The 22,895-nt window shown below is 35.9% G+C and overlaps 1 protein-coding gene across 3 annotated transcripts; it reads right to left on the bottom strand.

The window, feature by feature from the left end:
- Window positions 1-2,234: 2,234 nt before the first annotated feature.
- On the bottom strand, window positions 2,235-17,929 carry LOC110779262 (E3 ubiquitin-protein ligase RFI2). Of its 3 annotated transcripts, none has more exons than XM_056826994.1 (6): window positions 17,440-17,929; window positions 12,179-12,345; window positions 6,086-6,135; window positions 4,379-4,404; window positions 3,911-4,298; window positions 2,235-3,122 (listed from the first exon to the last, which is right to left on the bottom strand). In XM_056826994.1, the coding sequence occupies exons 1-6, from the start codon at window positions 17,594-17,596 to the stop codon at window positions 2,663-2,665; spliced, it is 1,248 nt and encodes a 415-aa protein (XP_056682972.1). In that variant the 5' UTR covers window positions 17,597-17,929; the 3' UTR covers window positions 2,235-2,662. The 3 variants fall into 3 exon arrangements, with proteins under 3 accessions (XP_056682972.1, XP_056682973.1, XP_021839483.2); XM_056826995.1 differs by lacking the exon at window positions 17,440-17,929 and adding an exon at window positions 15,373-15,651; XM_021983791.2 differs by lacking the exon at window positions 17,440-17,929 and adding an exon at window positions 13,064-15,138.
- Between the last annotated feature and the right edge of the window lie 4,966 nt (window positions 17,930-22,895).

Genomic DNA, 22,895 nt, shown 5'->3' on the forward strand with positions numbered 1-22,895 from the left:
CTAACTAAAAGTTTTAATTATGTACAACTAATTGTAATCATGTCTGATTTTATAAATTTCAATCAACCCCTATCTAAAAAGTTTCAACTAGGCACAAGACGTACAACGAATTCTAATCATCTCTGATTTTATAAATTTCAATCAAGCCTTATCTAAAAAATCTCAATTACAACAAATTTTATTCGTGACTGATTTTATAAATTTCAACCAAACCCTATTTAAAAAGTTCCAATTAGATCCAGCATAATAAGTTTCAATCAGATACGATTTAATAAGTTTCAATTAGGTACTTTAAATTCCATATCATATTTAATAAGGTGTGTCCAACACATTTTGGTAATAGTTAGAGTCGTATTTTTACCATGTACGTGCATCAAAAACCAAAACTTCGTTAGAAAACAGGGTTCGGATATGCAGCCATATCTAGCTAACTAGAGCAGCAAAATCCATTGGCACCGTTCTGAATCTTCTGATTGAAGTCCCGGATATTCCAGACGAGCTTGCGAAAACAGGCCGCCAAAACTTGAACAGGGATACTATGAGAAACCTAGCTTGTGTGTTTAAACTTTAAACTCAAAACTCAAAACTCAGTTAAGCTACTTCCAAAAATCAACAAAACAAAGTTGAAAGAAAAATGTGTGTGTAATGGGAAAAGGGTAGATGTTGTCATTGTTGGGAAGTGAGAAAAATGTTCAAAGAAATGTGAATATCCGGTTTAAATGTATTGCATGAAGAACAGGGAAGATGAGTGGGTGGTCAGAACTCAGAACAATAGCGCTTGAACACAGGAACCATAAACCAACATGTAGAACATCTCAGAATATATGTAGAGAATTCAATGTTGGGGGTTGAGGTACTAGCTAAACTAAAAACGCCAATGATGACTACATATAATACTTGTACTTCGGAACCAATGCATAGTAACAACAACATCGAACCTGATCGAGGATCCTATACACTATGGTAATAATTCCGTTTCATGTGATTATGTCTTTACTTTTTCTTTGTTTTAATAAATTTCTTCATTAACTTTTCATTTTTTGTGATGGAACCATCAACCGTGAACAGAAAGACGGTTTCTTGTACTCTTCAAATGTTCATTATGACACTTTGTGGAGGTGATTTATTATCTAGTCCTACGTTGTGTTGGGACATTTTGGTGTTTATGACGTTTATATTATTACCATGGTGCAAATTTCCTAATGATTATACAATAAACTTCCATTTCTACTATATTGATGCACATAGAAATACAAAGAGCTACAAATTCTGGAAACGACATCTTTTTATGTCAATAAAACATTTTTCATGCACAGATGCACTCAAGTGCACCGTCGTGTTTCTTTTCTTATTTTGCTCATTTGATAAATTTTACAATTAGAAGATTTGGAAGTAAGCACAATGAGCAATTTTTTTTATAGTTTAGGTGCACCTAGGTGGCCAAGTGCATGTAAAACTTTTTGCTCATCAGACTAAAGGGATTTAAAAGGTACTCCCTCCGTATTTATTTAAGAGATACACTTGTATTTTTCGGTCGTATTTATTTAAGAGTCACTTCATTTTTAGTAACTTATCAACTCCACCATCTAATTAAATAATATATCTAATTTACTCTATGACCCATCATCCTATTAAATAAATAATTTCATAAACTCACCCCACCTCCCACCCCCAAAATAACATGTTCCCCATTTGTTTACTTATTAAAATATCTACTCAACCTCATTTACTTTATTATTTTATTTCATTCAATTTTCTTCTTAATACCCGTGTCCGACCAAGTATATCTCTTAAATAAATACGGAGAAAGTATAGAGCAATTTTGATTATGGAGAGAACATAATTGATGAACTAACATTCCCTTGATCATACTAATGGGTTGATTATAGATCTTTAACAGCGGTTTAGTCCAGGAGTTGACTTAGTGTTTGCAAAGACTATGGGGGGCATAGGTACAACTAAATATGCGTTAAAAAGGTCAATCCCTCCCCTACAACACCAAAAACGGGGCCGAATAAGTACCCGCCTTTCCACAGACCTTAGTCTAACAAAAACCATGAGCGAACCTTTCACTTATTATGTGTGTAAATTATCTCATTGCAATTCTAGAACTGAATGCAAGTCCTACCTCGTTTATTAGCTTACTTGCCAAAAGGTCCTGTCTCATCGAGTTTAAAACCTTTGATCGAAGCAAAGCACTTGGTACCACTAAAAATGAAATGAGACGGCATAAATGTTTAGAACTTCATGAATTTTAGCATACAAATATCACAAATATACGGGGATTAAGTTTATGCAACAGAGTTCAGTTCCCCCTTTACTCGCAAACCTTGAGGCATTCTAGCAAGATAACTCCACTTCACTTCCTAAGGCATACAGACACCTCCCCGCAAAAACCACAGGTCATCCAGGATTCAATGTCTTATTTTACTTACCCTCAAAAGCAATTAAGCTTTTTAATGCCAAAAGGACCATTTCAGGACCCACTCAACAACATGTAGGAGTCTCGCTTGACCTAGTGAAACACCAAATTAAAACCATTCTGCACAGTTTCACACATTACATACTTCTTTTGGTTTCTGCAGTTGTAATATTTCCAATTTCTTTTCCGCTTTCACCCAAAAACGAAAAAGGATGGACGGGGTGGGGTGGTGGTGGTCTTTCATGACCGGTTTTGTGGTGTCCGTTCAGATCCATGCCTTTGTCTGAAACTGCTGGACCCACCACCAACAACCTGGTGGGGAAGCCAACTGGAATCTCTATCACCCTGATTTAATGGAAAAGAAGCCAAATGATCTCTTTCCCACCCGTGGAATCTGCTGGATGTTGGATTCTCCGGTTCAGGAAAGCTCCGAGTGGATGAACCTGGTGGGTATACAAAGAATCCTCCGGATGACTGGTCAGATGATGAGGGCATTGGAGCAGCCCCTTGGGACATACCTCGATGACCACTGGATCTTCTTGTACTTGACATAATGGGTGCCCACATCGGTGGAGGAGAACTGCTTGGTGGCTGAAAATATGCCTGAAGAGCTTGTACACGATCACGAGCTCGAGCTGCACTTCCTGGATATGGTGGAATCATTGATGAGGTGACTGAACTTCCGACCCTACCGCCAGAACTGTGATAATAATAAACATAGAGTAAATGACACTGAATGAAAATAAGTTATACATGTAGATGAAACCCAAAAGTGGTCATATAGGATGATCAAAATGGAAAATAAAGTTTGTTGCTCCATCAGTTACGCAATACCATGGACCTCCAAGCCAAGCCTATAATTCAACAGCAAGTATTTAACACACAAAGGGGGAAAGTGATGTCGTGTGCAAATAAGAATCAGAATCATAAACCACATTGCCTGATAAGCTCTAGAGAATATGGTAAAACTTGATACTGAATCGAGTTGTATATACAAAAGTTGTCGCTTCTAACATGATAATCAAAAGCATATCACAGTAACAAATCGATCTTTAAGCTAGCACCAAAAAGAAGTCCCTTCCCCTACTAGAAAAAATGAGGGCAAGCATATGTCCGTCACACAATGCAAACTAAAAGGAAAAGAGAGCAGGAGGAACCAAACTCCGTATGGGAGATTTATTCTTTAAAGATAGGGGGAGGAGTACCACAGCTACAAGGGTGGGCACAGAAACCTATATTTAGAAAGCTCTTTCCATAGGAAGTTCTACTTTATTGGATAGTTGGTGCTCTTCTGAAGTCCTATTTTTCTTTATACCACCTTCAGCAAGTAGGCTAGATTGAATATCCATGGTAAATGTGCAAACTACATTCTCTACCAGCTGGGCAACCCCAAAAGGCCCTAAAAGCAAGAGGATGGAAGCTTAAAAAAAGCTTATAAAGCAACAAAGATGAATAACAAAGAGCATTGTTGTGGCTGTCAGCACATACCTGTGGTTTATGACAAATGGATGGACAAATGACCCTGATCTAGATAAATCAGAATTGACTCGAGATGATCTCGGAGTCAAAGATGGAGCTGAAGGTTGATCAGAAGCACCCAACCGAGTGCCACTAGCTGAGAAGCTCAGGGAATGTTGCTCCCAACCATGGTAATGAGGGTCCATGCCAGTAAAGGCATACGAATTTGGCATTTCATTGGGTCCAGATGGCCCCCCCCAACGATTACTATAATTGGAGCCATCAGATACACTTCCAACAGAGTTTGAGGATGAGGAATGAATTGGTCCATAATATGCAACATAGGGGCATTGATGTGTAGAAGATGAAACAGCTGTATGTTCAGCAAAAACGGCTTGTTGACCCAAAAAATCATGATCTGTGGAAGCACAAGAAATATACCAATTATTGTCTATACACTCAGTTAAATTTTGTTACCGGACAATAACAAAAACTTACAAGCAGTAGATGGGAACTCCCCCTCCCTGCAAAGATAAGAAAAGTAACGCATCAAGAAGCAGTTATGGATCAGCAATAGATTAAAAAAGGCAGATTACCAGTCAAGTACTCAAATACTTGGACTAGAATAGAACATAAAAGTCCAAAAAAAAACAATGACCAAGAGTACAGTTAATCTGGACAACCTTCACAAGTTTAAAGTAGGGCACCACGGGCACACAACATCTTTTACTTACAAAGGGAAATCATGGATCCACACAAAAATAAAGAAAGCCCAATTATCGAGTAACAATTTAATAAGAATGATAAACCACCATGCACCTATGATGTTCATATAATTATTCACATTCATTACTAGCCCGAGATCGATGTAAACCACCATAACCCAGTACATTGACCATCATGACGCAGGCATGGAATGGGATGGATAATTATTTGAATTAGTAGACTGCATGAAATCATGACACAAGGAAAGGGACCTAGTAAAATGACATGAAATAAGTTGTAAGTAATGCCTGGCCAAGCACATTTTTCTGGGCAAATTAGTACAATTACATTGTCGGTCATTGATTGTAACAAATTATATTGAAGAAGGCCGCTTTAATGACGTGTGTTGCTCTGAATGCTGAAAGAACTTCACCTTAACCTTAAAATTATATCCTTCAGCCAAAAAGACTGTGAATTCCCCCGGAACAAAAAAATTGCACCATCGTATTTCTCTTACAAGTTCCAAATGGAACCAGTATTATCCATGCTGACAATGATGCAAATAGAAGAGCATCTTGTAAATCATGAGACTATACACTTATACAGAATCCCTAGTTGGAGGAGCTTTTAGTTGGTTCACAGAAACCCATCTTATGTATAGAGAGAACAAGGCACTCAATCATGATTGTGTACATAATGTAAGTAAGACATATTGGTCACGCAAGTGAATTATAGAAAGTTGTCTATTTTGGGTTGAAGCGCCCCAAGAGTCTAATAAAAACAGTGTGTTCCAAGACGGGTACCGGGAAGAAGTAACTCAAAATGCAACACAGGATCTGTCAATTAGTAGAAGATACACCCTGTTGCATGTAGCTCTACATGCAACCGGGTCATTTTGTATTTTTAATCCTTCTAAAAGCACATTTTAATTGTTTAAAGGCACATATTTACTAGCACATTTTTACAAACAAAAAACACAATCCGTTTTAAAAGCACATATTGTGAAGTACAACACAATCACTAAAATAAAAAGAACATTGAAAAAATGTATGTGCTTTTCAACTGTAAAAATGTGCTTTTAAATTGTAAAATTGTGCTTTTAACCGCAAAAATGTGTTTTTAAATTGAAAAAATATGATTTTAAACCGTAAAAATGTGTTTTTAACCCGGTTGCACCTTCTAATTTGCGCTAGTTAAGGGTGGGTCACATAATTATTTTTGGGGTGAGACCTAGTAGCCTTAACAAACTAACAAACCTACCTGAAAAACCTGTTGTTAACCATGAGCTAGAGCTGCATACAGGCAACAAGGCAAGCATGATTCCAGCTCGATAACAAGCACTACTCTGTTCTAAACAACTGTATAATTGCAAACAGGGCTGGGGAAGAATTTGTATCTCAGAGACAGTAAAAAAGAATGTAATAGGACACAATCTACAAATTTTGCTAAGAAATCTAGAGCACAGTATAACTGAATATTAATTCGTGAAGGCATGCTTACTCCAATAAGGGAAGCCGTGAAAACGGTAACGGACACCATTGAACTCCAAACTGCAAATGGAAACAATGAACAAATTAAAGTGAATAAACCTGATACATACAGATGCATATCAAAGCAATTACAGCTGATTGTCTTGGTATAATATTGTAGAGTGATTGACAATAGACACTAATATACAAAATCCTAAATTTAAGAATGTGAACAAGAAGGTATACAGTTCTAGCAAAGCTGAGGGAAGATTCAACAAGGAACAGAAGAAATAACACCACCTTATAATTATACAAACACCTATATCCACCAGCATTATACAAAAGAGGACAATAATGGCATTTTAAGGGACATAAAGAAAAATGCAGATTACTCACGGCAAGGAAAGAAATTATACGTAAGGTCATCACATGAGACACTAGAAGTTAATTAGTAACTTAAATTCCCTAGAGGTGGCCCAAAAAGAAACCTAATTTCCACAAGCAATTACTTTGACAGATATTACAGAGAACAAAATAAGCATATACAAAGTGCATACATCCACAAAATTCAGCACCTTCCAGCAAGGATATCTGGGTCTTAGGATGCTTCAGCCCCTACTATTAAGGGGCATGTAGTGAGGAAGCACACCAGTTCTGAGCCACGTGTCCACAACTGTTAAACCACATTTCTTAAGGGGCAGACTGGGGTGCAATAGTTACTAATTCTTCTCAAAGTTGAGCGCAAATAAGATAATAATTGATCAGCAAACAAGCGAATTCAACATGGCCTTGTGATTGACAACTCAATTTCCACAAAACTACAGATATTCAGCTACTGTGTTGGTGAATGAGAGGTTACGCAGTAACAATGAGAGCAACAAAAGACTACTTCTATTTTTAAAATAATGCTTGATCAATCACATCTAATAAGTCTTATGGCACAACCCTGGAATCATTTGAGCTGCATCTTCTATTAATGTCCCATGGCTCATGTCCCGCCTTCCCCCCAATGATAGGGATACAACAGCAGGTCTTTACATAAACTTCTAAGTTTGCATTACACTAACATGTTTTATTTCCCCAACTGATGCTAATTCAGGGGTCTCTTAGTTTCATATGTAGAATAGGGTGTTTCTAGTCAATGAAAGTGAAAAATGAGATTTCATCTACAGGGAAAAAGGGACAATCCTACAACCCACCCCACATATCACTCTGACCCACCGTTTTCCAAACAACCTCATTCTCTCCTCCCATCCCCCTCTTTGCCCCTTAATGCCTCCTAATCCACTTAAAATCCATGCCTTTTGATCGAGACTCAAGTGATTACACACAAATCTTAACAGTACCCACCAAGGCCTGAGATACAGTCTTTGTTTCTATGTAAGTAGTTGCTGATGCTCCCAGCATAGTGGCAGAGATTTTGGGATCAAAAGGTAGGGCTGTTGCCTAGGAAGATGCAGTGGTTGTCGATGTATGGGGCATGGGATGGAAGGTGTTAAACATAGAAAAGCTGAGTGTGATATGAAATAAAGAACTCTAACAAGTAACAACCAAAAATTTGATAAAAGAAATAAAAAGGTCCTTTATATCTACTCCGTAATACCCAAAATAAAGTTGATATTGACCCAAGAGTCACCAAACCCCAACTTTGGAAATGACCAGGGAAGGAGAGAAAAATAGCAACCCAACACCAGGAATCGGATACCCATTCCATCATGAAACTCTCCTCCCATTCACCCTCACTTCCGTCTAACACCTCAACCGATCCAACAATACCACACCTTGCAGATACTATTGTCGTAGTAATGTCACCACCAGCGACAAAGTGCTACCAAAGTACTACCTGTGCCACTAGCTGATTAGCCCAAACTCACCGCCACCACCATTTTATTTTATTTTATTTTAATTTTTCTCATACCTACCTAACACTCACTTATCTTTACAATTGTAACCACTACCATTTCTTATTCCTTAGCCGCCTGAATCGGAAAGATCCAGACAGAAGTTAGATATTCTCATATTCGTCATTGTAGATCAGGAGATTCACATTACAAAATGCACAACATAATGAACAAACAAAAAAAGGTGAAGAATAAGGCAATAAGGCTTCAATCACTACGACTAACATCTTCACCACTATATTCAAAAACCCAAATTCTTCAAATCATTATCAAATCCTTGACTCCTTCCATCAAATCATCTTCTGGTCTTTCTCCGCTTTTTCTAACTACTTCTAAGATCCTCATGATCACAACCCTCTAGTTTCTATCCTTATCACTTATCAAGGCATCTTCTAGTCTCCGTCTTACATGCCCAAACTAGCATAACGAGTCTCCCTTATTTTGATCCATAACTCCAAGTCTCCAACTTTCCTCCTAAATGCATTCATTTCTAATTATATCCTTTAAGGTGTCTCACACACCCACCTCAACATACACATGCCAGCTTACTTGCTACTCTCATATTCCGAGCCATATAATAACACTCCATATAATAGCGTTGGTCAAATGGTCGTCTGAGAATTGTCCCTTTAATTTCAAAGGGACAATATCAGTGTTACCTAATTCTTCAATCCCCCCACGAACTGCGTACCGAAAAAGCAAATTATAACATGAAAATGGTACAATTTTGGTCTAATTTAGCAAATTAGGTAGCGAATTGCGTCCCCGTGCCTTGTCTCATACTAGCGAATCAGGTAACACTGGACAATATGGTCACACTAGGGGTGCTAACCGAGCGAGTCGATCCAACCTGGTTGCTCGACCTGACTCGAAAAAAATTCAGTCGTGCTCAACTCGTGATCGCTACTCATTAAAGATACTTGTAGCTCGACTGGAGCTCGTTTAGACTCGGAACTCAACAAGTATACTAAATTATTTTCTTCTAAACTCTGGTTAGTCCATGGAGCGCTCGAACAATGGAGCTTAATTAGGCCCAAAATTAACTAATACAGTGCAAAGATAGGCTCATTGTTAAACTTCATAAAAATCCTAGAAATGGGACTCATTTACTTCAGATTGACTAGCTTGTGTTTCGATTTTATAAGCATATTCCGCTATTACTCCTAGATTTCTTTTGATGTGGGACTAGATATATTTCAGAATCTCTCTATTCATTTCTTCAACTCCATCAAAGATAAGACAACTCTCCATCTCAAGCGAACTCATCAAGTTCCTCCATCATTTTTCTCTCATTCGTGTTCTTAATCTCCGGCAAACTCATCAAAGTTTACCATTTGTGATAAAAGCATGAAAATTGATTAAAGGGAAAACCTTGTACCTTGTAGAGCTAGCAATAACAACACTAATGTGAGCAACCCCATTAAAATCAGTTATTGCTTTTAGAAAACATATAGGATTCTTTCACCTGCATTTTATTACATTGTTTGTTCAACATTTGTGAGTATAATATTTTTTCCAACAATAATCAGCTAGCCAACACTCCCTTGGTCCCTTGTAACTCGTAATATGGGCGCCTAAGCCTAAGAGGATGATAATGATCTGCTGCATTTTATTTTCCTTCTTCTAACATTTATTACATTGCTTGTTCAGTCTCAATCAATCTTCCCCACTTTACAGCGTTTGTGGTAGTCTTCATCATCTTTTGATTCTTCCATTTTCCATGTTTCCCCTATAAATTTTGTGGTAGGCATAAGAAGGCTTATTTTAATGAACATCTTTGGTTTAAGGAGTTGAAAAATGTGTTTGCGGTTCTAATTTTTTCCCATCTTTTGTTAAAAATTGTTTAATTGTTTAGATAATACTGATGTAGTTGTTTACATTTTCAACTTACAGTTAGTAAGTGCCAATTTTCTCTTAAATAAGGTGCCAAATCATTTAATTAAAATTAAAAAAATTCATAACTATTAATAATAATAAAAGTTATCTAGTTGCTCACTAGCATATCGAGTCGAGTAGGAGCTTGCTCGACTCGGCTCGTTAAGGTCTTGAGTCAGGCTGTAGCTTGTCGAGTTTGAGTTGCTCGCAAGCTTCTCAACACAATTAACACCTCTAGGTCACACAATACAACTTTCGCTCTACATTTGAGCAACCTGGACTTTATCCCATGGTTTACATCTTGGTCAATTTCTCTATTCCTCTATGGAACCAACCCAATATACATAAAACACTCACTCTTGGGCAACTCCTTACATTTAAGGGTCAACACTAGTCAACACTACTGCACCCTCGCTCGAGTCCCTCTTAATGCTAAAACCACATTCCATGTACTCAAGTTTGCTATGTAATAATCTAAACCCTTCATATGCTACTTGTTGCCCCATTGCTCCAATTTAGCATTAATCTAAATTATAGTCTCGTCCGCCGATATAATGTCATCTACATACAACATAACTATGGTATCTCACCCTTAATAGATCTAGTTAATTCATCCAATATTGTTATAGAGAAGAAAGGACTCAATGTTTGTCATTGGTGTCATTGGTGCAGTCCAATCATAATAGAAAAAGCATGTGTTACTCCACCACAAGTCCTTGCAATGTCCCGATACATATCCTTAACTAGGTCAATATACTAAGGAGAAATGCACCTCTTAGTCATTATCCACTACATCACATCATTCATCACCTTGTCATGCGCTTTCTCCAATTTGGTGTAACCCTTTCCTCGCCCTATTATCCTCCGCCATTTGCACTATAAAAAAAGTATAGCTTCACGGTCTCCGACATAAACTCAAATTGGTTCTCCAAAACACGTGTTAATTTCTCAATATCTTCTCTATCATTCTCTCCAGCAATTTCATGGTATGACATATGAGCTTAATACGTAGAAATACCGAGAAATCCTAAGCACCCCCCTTTGTTCTTATAGGTTGGTGACAAGGTGATCTTCCTCCAATATTGCGGTACATAGGTAGTCCTCCAAATCTTGTTGAATAAATGGGCCATCGACATAGAATAATCCGATGCTTGACATCGGTTTTCATGGTTCTACCACGGTTCACACATCATCCAACTTAGTTACGTCAAATTAGATGTATCTTACAATCTAACACAAGAGATAATGTTTTTAAAAGAAACTCATCATATAATGATAAAATACCATACGAATAAACACATGAAAGCATGGTTTAAATTATGTAGATGCTTAACCAAGTAGTCAACATCTTTCCTAGAACCACAACCGCGAGTGCACACATCCAAAAAAACAATAACAAAGCATTGGCTTCTAGAAGAATATGAACTACTATTTCCACAGTTGACAAGCGAGCATGCACATATAAAATGTATAAAGGTAAGACAAGATTATTCAAAGACCATGAACTAAGAGCACTTATACTTTCAAGATTTTTCTGGTTTCATACCTTCTAATTAACAATTAAAGCAAAGAGGACGCATTTACATAATTAACATCTTTTATCACCAGGGGGGGGGGGATTCTTCGCCAAAATGCATTACCATTCCCTTACTTCTGGTTCCAATACCCTTTTCCAAAATACTGAGAGCAAGCTAGTTTCATAAAATCAAATACACTAAGAGATAAAGCAACTAAAATTGCATATCATGCTAAAGAAACAAATAACAAACTCTCTGAGAAAAATATCACTTTCATGTGTTACCCACTGAAACGAACAAATTGCAATTAAAAGTATGACAATCTGAAGACAACAAACCAGCAGAAAAGCAGAACAAGGCCATCCATGAACATCCAAATTGGTCCAAGTAATTCATATAGTTTCAGATAGTGATAGCATGGACCCCCCACTCTCTCTTCCTTTTATCCCAATTTTGGCCAGGGAGGATGGGGAGGAATAGGGCCAAGAGAATGATGAAAAGCACATGAAAACTTTTATGAATAAATGCAAACTCTTAGGCAAGATTGGTTCACCAAATTTCAGAAAAATACAGCCAGTCAGCCAGTCAGCCAGCCAAAATTAAATAAATTATTGACATGAAAAGCCAAATAACTATACTGGTGTTAATGTTCATGGAACATACACGAATAGTATTTAGGAAAAATGAACCAGCCTAGATCCAAGTTGAAATCAAATAAAGCAACCTCAAGAATTGAAAGATGCTCATAAAAACTAACAGACAGAAATTCCAAACCGTAATCATGACTATGTTAAATAATCTTAAATTGATAAAATAACAGCAAATAAGTACCATCTCAGAGTAGTTTAGGTCATAAAGATCCTCATCGTGGGGCCAGTCATCCATAATATCTGTAAATGAACGACAACCAGTAGCATAAAGCCACTGACCTTTCTCAATCTTCCGACAGTTTGGGCATTGCATTGCTCCCTTGATATTAAAAGCAGAACCAATACAATCTGCAGATCACCACGACTTATGAATACAGGAATGTAATTATCAGCTAAAACAAATAAAGGAGCACCAAATGAACTACAAAAGAAGTATCCAACAAATTCAACATTGAAAGAGGGATACCGGAGTAACCCCGCCAACTAATAGAAGCCAAGAGCATATACGAAACGAACAACGGAGTTCTCTTTGATTCGAAGCCCCTACTTATTTATTTACACACACACACACGCAAAAGGGCCAGTCTCACGATAAATTGTTCACCAGAACACATCAATGTCACAGCTATAATATGCAATGTTATATGATCAATTGATCATTGACATAGAATATTCAAAGCATATTTCAAATGCATTCCTCTTTTGCAAAAGTGACATTCACAAACTATGCAAGTTCACATACTAAATACATGTCAAATCCCAAAGCTCCTTTTTTGCAAGCTTGGCTGAATGTCAAGTTGTCAGCATACAAGCAACAACTCAAATACCAAACAAGCCATAAAATTGGCATTTCTTAGTTCCTAAAAACCCCTGGTCAAATAAAAAAGGTCCTTTTATTGCAAGTTTGGAACAATGTCAAGTTGTCAGCACACTAGCAACAACTCAAAAACCAAACAAGCCATAGAATTGGCATTTTCTAGTTCCTATACCACCTCCACCCCCCCCAACCCCCCTCGAGCCGAAAAATAAAGAAAAATAATTCAAATCCACAAATACCTATTTTTACCTGTCCTGAAACATCTTCTCTTTAAATGAAGTCCCTGTCCCAAAACATTAAACAGTGTACTTAGTAGGTATGCTCCTTCCATGTCATGCTATCATGAAAGTTTGCAGAACATCAAAAGCAAGAGAGAGCCCAACTTTCAAATTACGTGGGATAGACGCATTAACTTTTACAGTTGGAGATATTTGATTTACGGCATTTACTCATTTGGATGACGGTTATTCCAAGAGTTCCAATCACTCAGCATATCTTATTATATTCATAAACAGGCATGTGTGATGCCGGGATCAGTTTTGGGGTTCTTGTGGCATCACGATCCAAGTCCAACCCAACGACTCACAAGATACTTGTTCAAACAGAGGGCTCGTCAATAATTACAAGTAATATATTCCATCTGCTTGAATGTCCAAAAGAATTTTAAAAGCTTGCCTGTGAATACCAATAGTCTGGAGCATATAACTTCTCCACGTTACAGCATTTAAAAGCTCTTCCATCAACCCGGAATTGACGGGGGGAAACAAAAGTTTATTCAACAAAAAATGGTCCCTAGGAAATACACATAACCACAGAACTTTAGTCACTCTCTGCAGTCATTTTCAGCTTCTTGCCTTCTTCTCAACCAAAACACTCAGATAACAGAAGTTGATGCCAACTCATCTCACTACAAAGCATCAAAACATCATTGGTACTCATATGAGATGCATCTAATTAACAGTTCAACAATGCTTAGCCTCCCTTCTGAAAGTTCTCGTGAGGCTTGTTCTAAGCTTACCCTGCAAGTGAAGTTCATGTGTCTCTGCTTCTAATAGAAAGCAACTTGGTGTCTTTCTAAGACAACAAATAAACAAGTAAACTGCTGTCAAACTCTGCTAGATGATCATTATTAACCGAGCTGCGGAAACAGAGAGGAAGAGAATTGTAGTTAAAATACACCGACAAAGAAGGCAGGTAGTTCCAGGTCTCTCATAAGCCTTCTCAGTAATCAGAAAGGTAAAACACCATAAAGGAATCTCGCTCCTCATCTGAATAAAAGGGTGAAAATTAGATGCTAAGCATCCACATTTACCCGTGTCAAGACGCAAATAGTAGCTCCATGTCTCCATACAAAAAGCTTTCTTAGTAAGAGATGTTTTCTTTTAGGGCCTCTTAGTCTAAGACGTTTTATGTTGTAAATTACTCATCAAAATACCATTTATTCTATTTCCTGGTCGTGGAGGACAAGTATTGCCTTTACTTGTGTATTTCTCTTCAAGAGCACTGACAAGGGGAGAAACCTGGCTTCCGTGGAGCATTCAACTCTCTTACTTTTTTGTCATCGACTCTTATTTTCCCATCAATTGACATCTAGTCCTAAAATCATTATAAAGATATCATGCCTACCTCAACTCGGCCATGTAGTTCAATTTCACCAAAGTAAAGTCTTTGGAACTATACAAGTAGTGAAGTAGTGAGCTTACTTCTAACTAGTACTCCCTATGTCCCTCCAAGTTTGCCCCATATTCCTGTTTTGGTTGTCCATTGAGTTTACCCCATTCCCTTTTTGGTAACATGTCTCTACCACTTAACTCACCTTACCCCCTAATAAAACATTCTTTAACCACCCAAAGCCATTGTTGAATACCTCAATCTACATTACTAAACTACCCAGACACACATTTCATTTCCCAACTGACCCACCAGGACACCGCCTACTGAAGCACCAGCGGCGCTGCCCATTCATCCCCTAACCCATCGCCCACCACCCATCCACCCACTTAAACGCATCGCCAGACTGTAACGTCAGTCAATCATGACCACCATCCTTGCCCCCTTACCAAGACATGCCAGACCACCATTATCACCAAAACCATTAACAAACCACCCTCACCCTAATACCAACTGATATAACACCATACACATAATCTTAAGGAGAGAAGCAGGGATCTAAAGAATGAAAAATATATACTTCCCTCGTTCCCCTAATATTGCAACATTTACCAATTAAGGAAGTTTGAAAAATATTAGAACATCTCTATTTAATGAAGTTCATATCTCTTTTCACACTACAAATACCCAATTTTCCCTTACTGACAGTTCCTAAACTCCTTACTCACTTGGTTTTGTGGGTATTTCTCATGCTTTTTGAGGTTCCCTCTCCCCACTCACCCACTTTCTTAATTTTTATTCCCAGCGCCCTTGTTACAATTTTAGGGAAACAAAGGAAGTGTAAAAATAAAACATAAATCAAACAAGAAGACTCTTAGATTTCAGATAAACGAGAAATTACAGTAAGTCACAAGTTATTCAAATCCGCAAAAGAGAGACACACACACCGCTGGAATTTCTGATCCAAATTTTTCAGTTCCGTTCGGCAAACCAAGAGGCGAAAGGAATGGTGAGGGAGAGGTAGGACGCCGAAAAGTAAAAATGCCGGTGACTTTCATGTCGGGGAGGGCTAGTTGTGTTTGAGAAAGGAAGAGGATGAGAGGGGATAATACCATAGTGGTGGTATGGAGGAAACGGGGTGGTTCGGAAAATGGGAAGGAAATGCTTATTGGAGGAGAGAGAAGAATATTACTTCCTTTGTTTCACAATAGATGAACTGTTTTGAGTTTTTGAACTATTCACTTATTAACTTTGACTTCCTTTTACTAATATATTAAAAAAAAAATGTAAAATGTTGTTAGAATAGTTTTTAATGCATATTTTTCAAAATATATTTTTCATATAAATTTTTACTAATAGATAATTAAGGAAAGTATGGTCAAGGATGAGCGTTGATAATTGAGAAAGTCAAAATAGTGCATCTATTGTGAATGGATATAGTCATATAATATATCTTAATTAAGTAAGAAAGGAAAAATGTTTCAACTCACTTGAATTTTCCTTGGCTCTTCAAATAGTGACAACTAATAAATGGGGAAAACTTAGAGGGACAGCGGAAGTAGCAGGCGAGGTTGTTTCCGAGAGACCCGCAATGATTTACTCTCTTTCTCTTGGAAAGAATACATTGAGAGTTTGAATAAAAAATGTATTTAAAAATTCAACAAGAAAATTAAAATGAAAGGATTTATAATAGGAAATAAAACCTAAAAATTAGATGCAAACACTGATAATATTTGTGCCAACACGCAGCCGAAGAGTCGCAACACTTGTAACAGAAAAATCGAAAGAAGGTTAAACAGGTCATTGGTAACAAAATGAATTCATGAGCAATATAGGACAAACTTAAGCTTGACTAATCGAATACCTAATCTAATCACAAGGGAGGAAGGAATGGAATAAATCTTCCACAATCTCATCTCGATTCTTCCACAATTAAGTCTTCTTCTCCTACAATCCCCCTTTTCACACGTCTACCACCTGAAGCATTGGAATGCCTCCTCCTAACATGTCCTAATAACCTAAGTCTTATTTACATCCTCTTACCATCAGTAATTACGTCAACCCTGTCTCTTATCACCTCAATCCTAATTTTACCCCTTCTGATTTGACTCAAAACTGATGAGGTATCCTCAATTTCCCGTCTCTTCATTACTAGAGATGTCTTAAGTTCCAACCGCTATCTCATAGAATTTTCTGTTGGGTGTGGTTGCTATTTTCATAAAAATAAAAAATAAAAACTGAGGAAACTTTCCGTATAACCATCCCTACTTTCTCCAAATTTACAATCCAATAATCCATGTACTTAGTCTTAGCTGTAGTGAAACAGAAAATTCAACCCTATGAAGTCTCTCCAAAGCTCTCACTTGTCACTGTTGCCATTTCAGTTACATCAAGCAACAGGAAGATTGAGACATAATTAACTGTGAATTGCATGAATGATCCATCAGAAGTTATACCTTGTCATCGCCATATCACAACAAGCGGGAGCCACACTAACCCATTTTAATCCATTTTGAAGAATAAGGCTTTAAGGGTACATCTAAGAAGTCACAGGTTTAACACATTCTGACGAAAGATTATACTCGAACCTTATCTGTAAATAGTCATCATATATAATTGAAAGCATGAGAAAGAAGATTTGGCAGACAATGGCCGCATGTGCAATACTAATCAAACCCAAACACACAACTCTCCTGCTGAAATAATTTGAGGATAACAGTAACTACCCTTCTCTAGCTAAGTTAATCCATGCACAACTTCCAGCTCAATTTCGAAAGCATGATCATCCTTTCTCAAAAACCAATTTTCCTAAATTTCCCAATCATGCATCAACACCAACCCCTAATTTCCTAATCCTTAATAATATGAACTCGTTTCTAAAAGTTTCTCACATGGATCAGTAGCATCATCAATAAAATTCCCAACAAAATTCATCAAGTAATCGGATCAAACAAGCATAAAAAATAGGCAAAAATGAACACCTAGATCTCAAATTACTTCACAAAAACACATACCCAGATGAAATTCATGACCGCATTGAAGCTTAGCCCAAGATCTACCACCATTGTCGGTGACGGGTTCCAGACAAATTGAGCAGGAAACGTTGGATGAGCTCAACGATTTACCTCCGCCATCACCGTCATCAATTAAATCGGTTTCATCAAGTCCCATGGTATTATAATTCAGTTTTTTTTTCCAATTCGATTAATAAAACCCTAATTCGGAATTTTCAGAGAGATTCGATTATCTTAAATTAGCATAAAATTAAAAATTAAATACAACAGTGGGTAGGTTATTCCTCATGGAATAGAACTGTTGATTGATCGAAGTTGAATCGCCGAATCCAGAAGGTGGGTTTTGAAGGAATATAGGATTAGGATGAGGAGATTAGGGCTTTAAATGGGGAAATGTGTGGTGAAGCAGTGGGGTGGTGTTGGGAGAAGGGAAGGGTGGAGGAGAGAGAAAGGGAGAGAAAGGACATAGATTATGGGAAAAACTGGTCGAGTTCGTGAGAGAGAAGGGGGCCCATTTTCATGACCTGTCAAAAATAATGGATTATCAATGTGTTAATTCCTTGGGTACTATTTTAATATTTTATATTTATATTTATTACTCTGTTTCGAAAATATTGTACCATTTGTTTGTTTACTATTTTTACTACGACTTCGGTCATTTTTTGTGTTTCCTACGTAAGGAATTTTAGTCTTGTGAGTCATGTCAGATTCGTGTCGATATATTATTTTATAAATATTAGTTTTTTATAATTTTTATTTGTACGCGATTTAAGGTATTAAGAGCCAAAGTAATGGTTAAATGAGTAAAAGTCAACCATGGTGCGATATTTCCGGAACGGAGGAAGTATATATATTTTTCTTTGGTTACTCTCTATTCGGCTTGTTTTAGATGTACTTATCTCCATCCTATAAGGGTTTGCATCATATTCCCTCCGTATTTTATTAAATGGTTTTTTCATGAAATGCCCTTAACATTTCACGTAACGCACCAAATACCCTTATTTTGACAGTCCGTTAGGGCTTTCAAGTCATGTTTATAATTCACCAAATATACTTATTAATGAACTTATTGCACTATATACCCCTACGGAACTCAGAAACAACTAAAAAATCCACAAAAGCTTGTCTATGAAATCTTCATGCATTCCCTTGTTTTCTTCATGCATTCCCCTATTTTCTTCATGCCCTTGTTCATCTTTGCTTCCCTCGCTATGGACTTCTTCATGTTTCTACTCAGCATACCAGTTGCACCTCTTGAAATTGTCACATGGCTTGCACTTGTAGTAAAGCTTTTGTAGATTTTTAGGCGTTTCTGAGCTCCTTATGGCAAATCTTCTCCCACAATAGCAATTTTTATTTGGCACTCGTATGTATGATAAATATGGAATGGGAGAGGATTCGGTTTTTGAATGAGGATTCATGGAAAGTTAGAAGAAAATCAAAAAAAGAAAAAGAGTGGGAAATGAAGAATTTATGTGAAGCGGTATACTATTTATAAGCACAAAGAACCTAACGGCCATATTTAGTTCTTTAGGGTTCAGAAAACTAGCTGATAGAAGCTAATTCAACACTTTAAAAGACAATTGGGTATTTGGTATAACAAGTTTAAAATTGGGGTACATAGTGCAATAAGTTCATTAATAGGGGTATTTGGTAAATTATAAACATGACTTAACGGAGCCCTAACAGACCTTCAAAATGAGGGGTATTTGGTGTACTTAAGTTTAAATAGGGGTATACTCCGTATTGTGCTTTTTGAAAACATGAGGGGTATTTGGTGCATTCCGTGAAACCTCATGGGTATTCATGAAAAAACCATTTATTAAATGATACATTTTGATTGGCACGAAAGTGGGGTAGCCGGTGAATTATTTATTGTAGTAAAAAGATAATGTGATTATGTGTGAAGCCACAACAAGAATGACGAAACCTAGAGAAAAGATTGAGATGCGGGAAGGAGAAAGTAGCAAGTAGGAGGATAGGATGAGGTAGAACAACCGCCATCGCCGCTAAATCTCCATTGACATGTGTGGGTATTGCTATTGATCATGTTTTACCAACTCGGCAAGCCGAAATTGCAGGTGGAGCAAATTGGGGGTTTCCTCCTTATTTCCCCTATTAATATAATTACAATTTTTTTTTTCTTACCATTTTTGAAGAGTAGTAGAAGAAAACGATAAGGAGAGAGAAAGCAGTGAGTAGGAGGAGAAGGAGGAACACGTACTCATCATTTCAGCAACGAAAGCCAGACAAAAGGGTGTGAAACTGTGAAAGGGGTTGGGGTGTAATTTCACTGTTATTAAGAGAAAATGGGTCTATTTCAAGGAAGGATTTAAGAGTTTGACAGTAATTTCACTATTCTTAAGGAAATTTGAGGCATCTCTTGCTTTTTAAAGGGTTAAGATAATCTATAACTATACTAAAGGAGGGGCTCCTAAAACTTAAGATGACACGTGTCGCTCTCACAATAAAAGTTTTCCCGCTTTTTTCCCCCTAAATAAAAGGATTGAATTATGTTATCTTTTTTTATTTATGACAACAATATCTTCTTATTATTTTATTTACATTCACATAAGATATTAACTAAACTTAAATATTGTATCAAAAATCCTACAGAAGAACATGTCAGATTCTATAATAAATAAAATCTTTTTATTTTCACTTAAAGGATTAATAGTTAATCGAAAGTTAGTGGGTAGTATAGAACTAAATTAAACCGTGAAGTGCAATTAAATTATTTGAATTGTAAAATATTCATGTTTATATGAAAGATACTGTGTATTTATTTTGGTAGAAATTATATATTGTACTATCTTTGTTCTTTAAAGTTCTTTGCACTTACTATTTACATGAATTTTAATACATTTAACCACTAATTTATCCAATTCCGTACGTGAAAAAATTATAAAAAGTTAATATTCTAAAAATATATATCGAGACTAATCTAACAAGACCTTACATGACAACGTTTTGATGTATATAATAGTGAAAATTTACGGTCAAAATTTTCATACTTTGGACACATATTCCAAGGCATATTAAACTTTCGGGAAAGGAGGTAGTATATACCTCTTAGAAAATACACTATCGTATTTCTACATATAATTCCTATTGTATTAAAACTTTAACCTTTTTTCAAAATTAATTTTGTAAGTTTCATCCACTTAAGAAATACGCTACATACATATTGTATGTTTTTTTACCGGTAAATAACAGATATTATTAACCAAAATGAGGCGGTTAATACAAACATTACAAGACACGAACCAAAGCCAAAAGACAGGCAACATAACAAACAAAGGTTGGCAACAAATTAACAGACAACAGTCTAAACAACAAAGAAAATATAAACTAAGGCACCAGCGTTGCAAGTCTGCTACGTACATGCTATATTCTCATTCTCGTTCCTAAATTGATAAAGATATAGGGGAAACTACCAATTAATTAATAAACCAAGTTTGAGAGATATATTTTTTTTATTTCATATAAAAATAAAAAGAAATATGGAGTATAAAAGTCTATGATTAGTAAATTTATGTTTAAGATGAGTTAACAATTTGATATAGAATTATACTTTTTTTAAGCTCATTTTCGTGATACTTTGTATAAAAGTGTTACATGTACGGTATTACAGAATAATTATAACACAAAGTTCAGTCTAAATGGGCAATTGTTTTTGTTAAAATCATAAATCATTTACCATATAAAGGCGCGCGTACACTATATTCACTACCCATGTGGTAAATGAAGTTGCATGAAGTGTTGCATATTTTAGAGAAATTGTTTGAAAGTTTATACAAATGTGTAGTTTTTCTTCTTTTTTATGTATGGTTTAGAGAAATTGTTTGAAAGTTTTTACAAATATCTGGTGTTTTTACAAATGTACAATTCATCGGCTTTAGTAATTGTTTTCATTGCTAAACTAATCAGTTTCATTGCTTAACTATTTGGTTTCAGTGCTTAACTAATTAGTTCCACTGCTTAACTTATATGATATCAAGTCGGTCTTTTGTGTAAATCCGCCTTATATAAAAGTTTGTATGATCATATAGGAAAGAGATAATTATAGTTGAGTAGCATGTAGAAAAGAAACCCTTTAAAGTATGGACCACTTTGAGTTAATTATCTCTTTTGCTTAAATGTATTCATAGAATTCATAGTATGGATATTTTGGATTTAAATGTATTCATAGTATCAAAAGTATGTTTTGCTTAACATTAGAGAGTTCTAACATCTAAGGCTACACAAGATCGACCTAATAAGACTCATGCTACATATATGCAAACATATACGTAGTAATTAAGTATTTTTTACAAACTTTGAAATTTAAAGTTGATAGGTAATTAAGCTTTGTATGAAGATGATTGCTCGAGCAGATAATGTGGGTGGTGAAACGGGTAAGGTGAGTTGTTATATTGGGCGAATATGTGTACCTAGCTAGGCGGGTGGTGTGGACGTGTGGTAGATAAAGTATTAGAATTTTTTCCAGTCACATAATTAATGGAGATTGTTCTGATATATCTACAATTCATTACAACAACAACAACAAGTCCTAAATGAGGTTTTAGGGTCAATTAACATGAACCATTGTAAGAAAACATCGGTGAAACGTAAGGCAAACAAAATAAAATGTTATACTAAAGAATGTAAAAATGCATAATGAGACGGAAAAATAGGGGAAAAACCAAAAAACAAGGTCGTTTATATTTGTATTTACTCTAAACATTAAAAAGACATACTACGGATTCATGAACGAAAATATTTGACGATCCCTCTATATTAATTTTCGTAACTTAGATGGTTGGAACCATTGAAAAAATTATTTTATAACCTATATATGACCCTCGTTTTTAGATTTATTATGACATTTATGAAAAAATTGATCGCATTCTCGACTTAATCTTTATTCCATACAAAAAGGTAAAATAGGAAGTAAGAGAAATGTAATGGGCGTTATAAATAACTTACTTTGTTCCTAAATTATTGTTTTCTTCACTAAAAAGAATTTATTGCTTGATGTTACTTGATTTTTTTTTATTTCTACTTATATATCTTCTATAAGTTCAAAACTTTTTAATTTTTCGAGTAGGATATATATATATATATATATATATATATATATATATATATATATATATATATATATATATATATATATATATATATATATATATATATATATATATTAATAATAAATCCTTAAAAATGCTCACAAATGTCTAAAATGGACGGAGGAACTAAATAGCAATAGGAAAATGTGACTTGAGTCTTTTGATGTACGTATGTTTGACTTCATTGCCAAAAAAAACTAAATAGCAATAGATTAATTATTAATCTCTAGATTTAACTAGCAACATAATTTTAGAGCACATTACACGTACTCGGGTGTACGGTGCATCCTATTACATTTTCTCCTTAAATGTGAGGAGAATATGTGGTATGGACCACCATTGAGC

The sequence above is a fragment of the Spinacia oleracea genome, chromosome 4 (assembly GCF_020520425.1).
Source record: "Spinacia oleracea cultivar Varoflay chromosome 4, BTI_SOV_V1, whole genome shotgun sequence".
In the NCBI taxonomy this organism is placed as follows: domain Eukaryota; kingdom Viridiplantae; phylum Streptophyta; class Magnoliopsida; order Caryophyllales; family Amaranthaceae; genus Spinacia; species Spinacia oleracea.

Bases quoted from the DNA above. Each gene is read 5' to 3' on its own strand.
- LOC110779262 (XM_056826994.1), bottom strand. From the start codon at position 17,596: ATGGGACTTGATGAAACCGATTTAATTGATGACGGTGATGGCGGAGGT. The intron at 4,405-6,085 runs GTAAGCATGCCT...TTATCTTTGCAG, and splicing joins TCACGGCTTCCCTTATTGGA to GGAGGGGGAGTTCCCATCTA. The intron at 3,123-3,910 runs GTATGTGCTGAC...TTATTATCACAG, and splicing joins CCATTTGTCATAAACCACAG to TTCTGGCGGTAGGGTCGGAA.